Source organism: Triticum aestivum, chromosome 7A, assembly GCF_018294505.1.
Source record: "Triticum aestivum cultivar Chinese Spring chromosome 7A, IWGSC CS RefSeq v2.1, whole genome shotgun sequence".
Lineage (NCBI taxonomy): Eukaryota > Viridiplantae > Streptophyta > Magnoliopsida > Poales > Poaceae > Triticum > Triticum aestivum.
Genome location: NC_057812.1, coordinates 719,488,719 through 719,493,507, shown reverse-complemented (window position 1 = coordinate 719,493,507; position 4,789 = coordinate 719,488,719). Strand labels below are relative to the sequence as shown.

At 43.6% G+C, this 4,789-nt stretch overlaps 1 protein-coding gene across 1 annotated transcript; it reads right to left on the bottom strand.

Annotated features, from left to right (window-relative positions):
- Window positions 1–380: 380 nt before the first annotated feature.
- Window positions 381–2,580, bottom strand: LOC123147148 (uncharacterized). Its single transcript, XM_044566382.1, has 2 exons — window positions 1,321–2,580; window positions 381–1,227 (listed from the first exon to the last, which is right to left on the bottom strand). Exon 1 carries the CDS (start codon window positions 2,527–2,529, stop codon window positions 1,450–1,452), a length of 1,080 nt encoding a protein of 359 aa, XP_044422317.1. The 5' UTR covers window positions 2,530–2,580; the 3' UTR covers window positions 381–1,227; window positions 1,321–1,449.
- Window positions 2,581–4,789: the final 2,209 nt, after the last annotated feature.

Below are 4,789 nucleotides of genomic sequence, written 5' to 3'. Positions count from 1 at the left end.
TAAGCTGTAAGACGCAAATTAGAGTAAACAGTTCTATGAAAGATAATGCAGCTTTGCCTAGGCTCACAGGGGTGTTGAAATATTTGTGCTAGTAGTCTTTTAATTTTGCAGTTCAGAAATGACGACATAAGATAGGTAGGATTCAGACACACATACTAAGAACAATAGCAGTTCCAACCCAGACAGACATACGTACTAAGAACAATAGCAGTTCCAACCCAGACACACATATGTACTAAGAACAATAGCAGTTCCTTCCAACCCAGACACACATACGTAATAAGCACAGTAGCAGTTCAACCCAGACACACATACGTGCTAAGAACAATAGCAGTTCCTTCCAACCCAGACACACATACGTAATAAGCACAGCAGCCGTTCCAACCCAGGCACACATACGTACTAAGAACAATAGCAGTTCCTTCCAACCCAGACACACATACGTACTAAGAACAATAGCAGTTCCTTCCAACCCAGACACACATACGTACTAAGCACAATAGCAGTTCCTTCCAACCCAGACACACATACATACCGCAGTTGGTTCTGCCAACTTTATTTTTCATCCGATCCACGAAATTATTCTAACCAATCGGCCAGCCTCCAGGGACAAACATAGCTCATGTAGTTCACAGCTCTTGTTGCTCCTTTGAGCCTGCAAGTTCCTGTGCTTCTTTCAGTAGAGAAGCGAGTGTCTTGTGAGGCTTCACTGCGCCACCATTGGCACTATATAAAATCATAGAACTCTCGAGACATGACATGCTCTTGCAAGCATCAGCCAAAGATTGTATGAAGATCATCAAGAAGTGTTCTTTGAGGTAGCTGTCATTGTGGTTCAGCATTGATATGGCCATCTTGCTGGCATTCTTCACTATGCTCAGGCAACCTGCCATGGGTTCACTGTTTTCCCGCACCAATTCCGTTGAGCTTGTTGGCAAAGCTTGTTGCAGAATCTCCAGGGGAAATTTTATCAACCAGTTCAAACAAATTAGGATGTTGGCTGATCAATTTGTCAAATATTGCCGCAGTGAGAGATAGTAAAGCTGCGAGCAATTTCTTCTCATCATTTTGCTGACAAGTTGAAGTGTTGTTTGTACGGCCGTCATCTTGAAGAGCACGAACTTGGGCTTCAATGTCAGTGGGACCTAGCAAAGGAAAACTTGGGCTTCCGTTTTCTGCTTGTGTCTCATTTCCTTTCAACACAAGAGGTAGTATTTCTCGAAGAACCTTTAGATTTAAGAGTATACATATGTTGAATGAGTTTTTTCGGTGACGAAGAATCAAAATAAAACGAAATGTAGTACGTATTTAATAATGTACCTTTGGTATCACGTCCTCCATGGGTTCCTTGAGTGTCTTGAGATAGGCCGCATTCTCTTTGTAATGAAAGTAGAGATGATTCAGTGTTTCTGCTGCACTAATTCGATTTGTGTTGCTGGCTGCAACGTCTCAAAGGATTTTAGTGAGATCACGGACAACATGATCGTTGGCCTTCAAGATGATGGCAGCGTCGCTTTTACTTTGACTTAGCATCACCAGTGCTTCACCCGCCAATTCTCTAATGGAGCATTCTTTGGCGTCATCAGTGAGGATGGAAGGGAGCATCCTGATAAAATTTTCTCTGCTTTCCTTGTTGACACGCAGTGACTCCTCCTCATCCATGGCCAGGTGCGTGAGAATCTCAATGCTTAATATGCGAACATGTTCACTGCATCCACAGCATCTTAGGATCCTCTCCATGCCATGGATCACTTCCTTGTCACTTGAGATTTGGTTACGCAGCTGGGCACCAGTCTCTCCCGGAGAAGCCACGAGGCTGGCCATGACTTGCAGCGACTTGTCTACGATGGTGGTCGACCATGCCTCATGGTCCATGAGATGTAGCAGGTCGGAGCGTACAGGCGCCACAGCCTTGGACCGTAGGCCCTGGGAGTTGCTTATGGCTCTGCAGTTTTCTTTGTCGGCGGCGAGCTTGTGAAGGATATCGAAGCCTTTCTCCATAAGCAGCTTCCTGTAGTTTTCAGCTTCCTGTAGTCCACTTTGGAGCTTGGCGACGGCACATTCCCCTTCAAGTTGCTGCTGAGAGATGTCGATCAGCGAGCCTACGCTCTGGATCACTTGTGGGAATTGCATCAGAGGAGTCCTGCCGGCAATGTTCGCCAATATGTTGGCGGCAATCCCCCTCATTGCCACGCCGTGTGGGCTTGTGGAATCCATCGCCTGCAGCAATTTCTTGACTACATGGCTGGTGGACGCCAAACCTATGAGGTCTGTTGTGAGCGCCTTCTGCTTCTCTTCCGTGAGTCTGCGCGGTCGCTTGTCCTTTACGGTGAGGGCGTAGTTCAAGAGGACGTCCAGAATCCTTGCCCCAGAAACGAAGCTTTCCAATGATTCGATGGACTTGATCATTCCAACGGCGTACGTGGCCAGATTTGTTTCCTTGAAGAAAGCCGGGTCCTTCTCGCACCTGCTCACCGTCTCACTCAGGTACTTCTTCACAGCCTTCACCAATTGTTCGTCATTGCTCATGTTGTACTCTTTCGCGACATCACGCACTAGCCTTTTTCGCGCAAAAGACGCGTAAAACCTGCAACATAAAATCGGGTTTTTCTTAAGTATTGTTTCTATAACATCGGTGCAACTATTGACTGCACAAAAAATCCCTTTATAAAAAGAAAAAGGAAAATGACAACACCTGTAACAGAAGAGCAAACCCTGCAACAGAGCTAGTGTGTACAAGACATTCAGAGCCGGCTGCAGGTGTGAATCTTCATCCTTCATGCAGTTGCAGCAACCTTCTTCCTTCATGACGTCGCCGTAGTCATGTTCTATTAGACGCCACACAGAAATCCCGGCGCTCAACAGCGGCCCACACACGTAGAGAGCTGCTAGAGGGCCCACTACTATAGGAGCCACGAGCAGGTGACACAACCACACAACAACTGCTAGCAGTCCGCGTGGCCAATATGCTAGGGTGATAGAATTTTTGGTGTCCAGCGTGGCAAATATAGTACGGTAGAGGCCATGGAACGAGTACCAAATATCCATTAGCTTCTCCTTCAGACCGACATCAGCAGAGACCCTGGACATATAAGTTACAGTTAGAGCTGTACATGATACAGAGTGACATATCAAAATGTTGTACTCTGCCCAACAAAATAAGATAACTAAATTACAGAATACTCCATGAATATGATTAAGTATTCTTTTGGCTTTCCGTAAACCTTGGGATTCTAAAAGACCTAATTTTTTATAATTGTCTTCACCTCCGAGATTGAAAATATGTTGCAGTACACACATAATTAAGCATATTTCACATAATAGACGATCTTGTAGGGAAACAGAAGAATGCTCGAAAATCTTAGGAGAAAAAACAATACATCTGACGATTAATCCAACAACGGACCTTTTTAAGCTCATTCTATTGATCACTATGACGCATGTAATCAAATGACAAAACACTGGAATTCTTTCTCGACAAGGCATTTAGGAGATCAGTTTTCTATGGTACGTCATCGATTTGTAATCTTTGCTTCTTCTTTTTATCAGTTCCTATGTCCCCGTAACTTTTAAAGTATAATAGAATTGAACCCCTCAATGTATTTACCTTCAAAGAGATTCTACCCATAACATATTTGCGCACCTTTGAAAAAAATTCGGTCTTGTTCAGCTAGTTTTGCATCGATACCAAAGTTCCTCATGTTCTGACATCATATCCCTAATAATCAAGGGAGAGCAATGTGTTTTGCAATTTCTCTGTTCTAGTTACTTTTAAAGGTATAACAAAATTCAACACGGATCCGTCAAGGTGTTTACCTTCAAGTTTTGTGTGTTTGCAAAATTTCTCACCCTCCCCCGCATGTCCCTATCCGTGATCATAAGAGTTTGGCACAAATATACATGCATCAAAGTGCTTGTGCAATACGTGTGTTCTAGTAACTTAAAGTATAACCAAATTTAACATGAACCCCTCAAGGTGTTTACCTGAAAAGATCGCCCTCATCACATGTTTGTGCACCTTCAAAAAAGTATTTCCTTATCACTAGCTATTTTTTTGCATGTACGCCAACTTTCTCATCGTCCCATATCGTGACAATCGATCACGGGCAGGTACACGTACATGTGCACCCAAATGTTCTTGCGACTAGTTCTGCCTCTATATAGTTTTCGTATATAATTGTGACATACATCTATACTTCTTTCTTTTCGATAGTATAAAGCAGGAGATACCAATCTAGGCCTCTTCGAAGTTACTATTGAAATTACATGATCGAGTAAGAACACTTTGGTGGTTATATACCGGCAGATCAAATGTTTCTAAATGTAATTCATTAAACTTTGTCGAGCATTATGTTATCAAGCTAATTAAAGGTAACTATTATGTTGATTATTGTAGGCTTCACACATGTCTCTTACTTTTATTGTGTCTTGTACATATGAGGGGGGGGGGGCAAATTGAACAGTGGTCAAGGAAACTTACCGAGGTGTTAGGGCGAGGGTGATGATGGTGAGGGACCAAAAGTCCTTCTTCCCCAGATCCGAGACAAAGCCGCCTAGGAGAACGACGGTGGACCAGGTAATGACGAGGTAGCCCAGCCCCCTAATGGCCATCAACAGGTAGGCCATGAAAAATGCATAGCAGTTGATATACCCTACTTCCTTCAAGTGGATGTCAACTTCTTTCCGAGCCATCCGAACAGCCTGCTGAAAACAAGAGGTCATAGTTAAGTAATTAGAACATGCATGCATGCAGCCTACGAAGCAAAGCTAGGTCTTACAGTATGTGAAA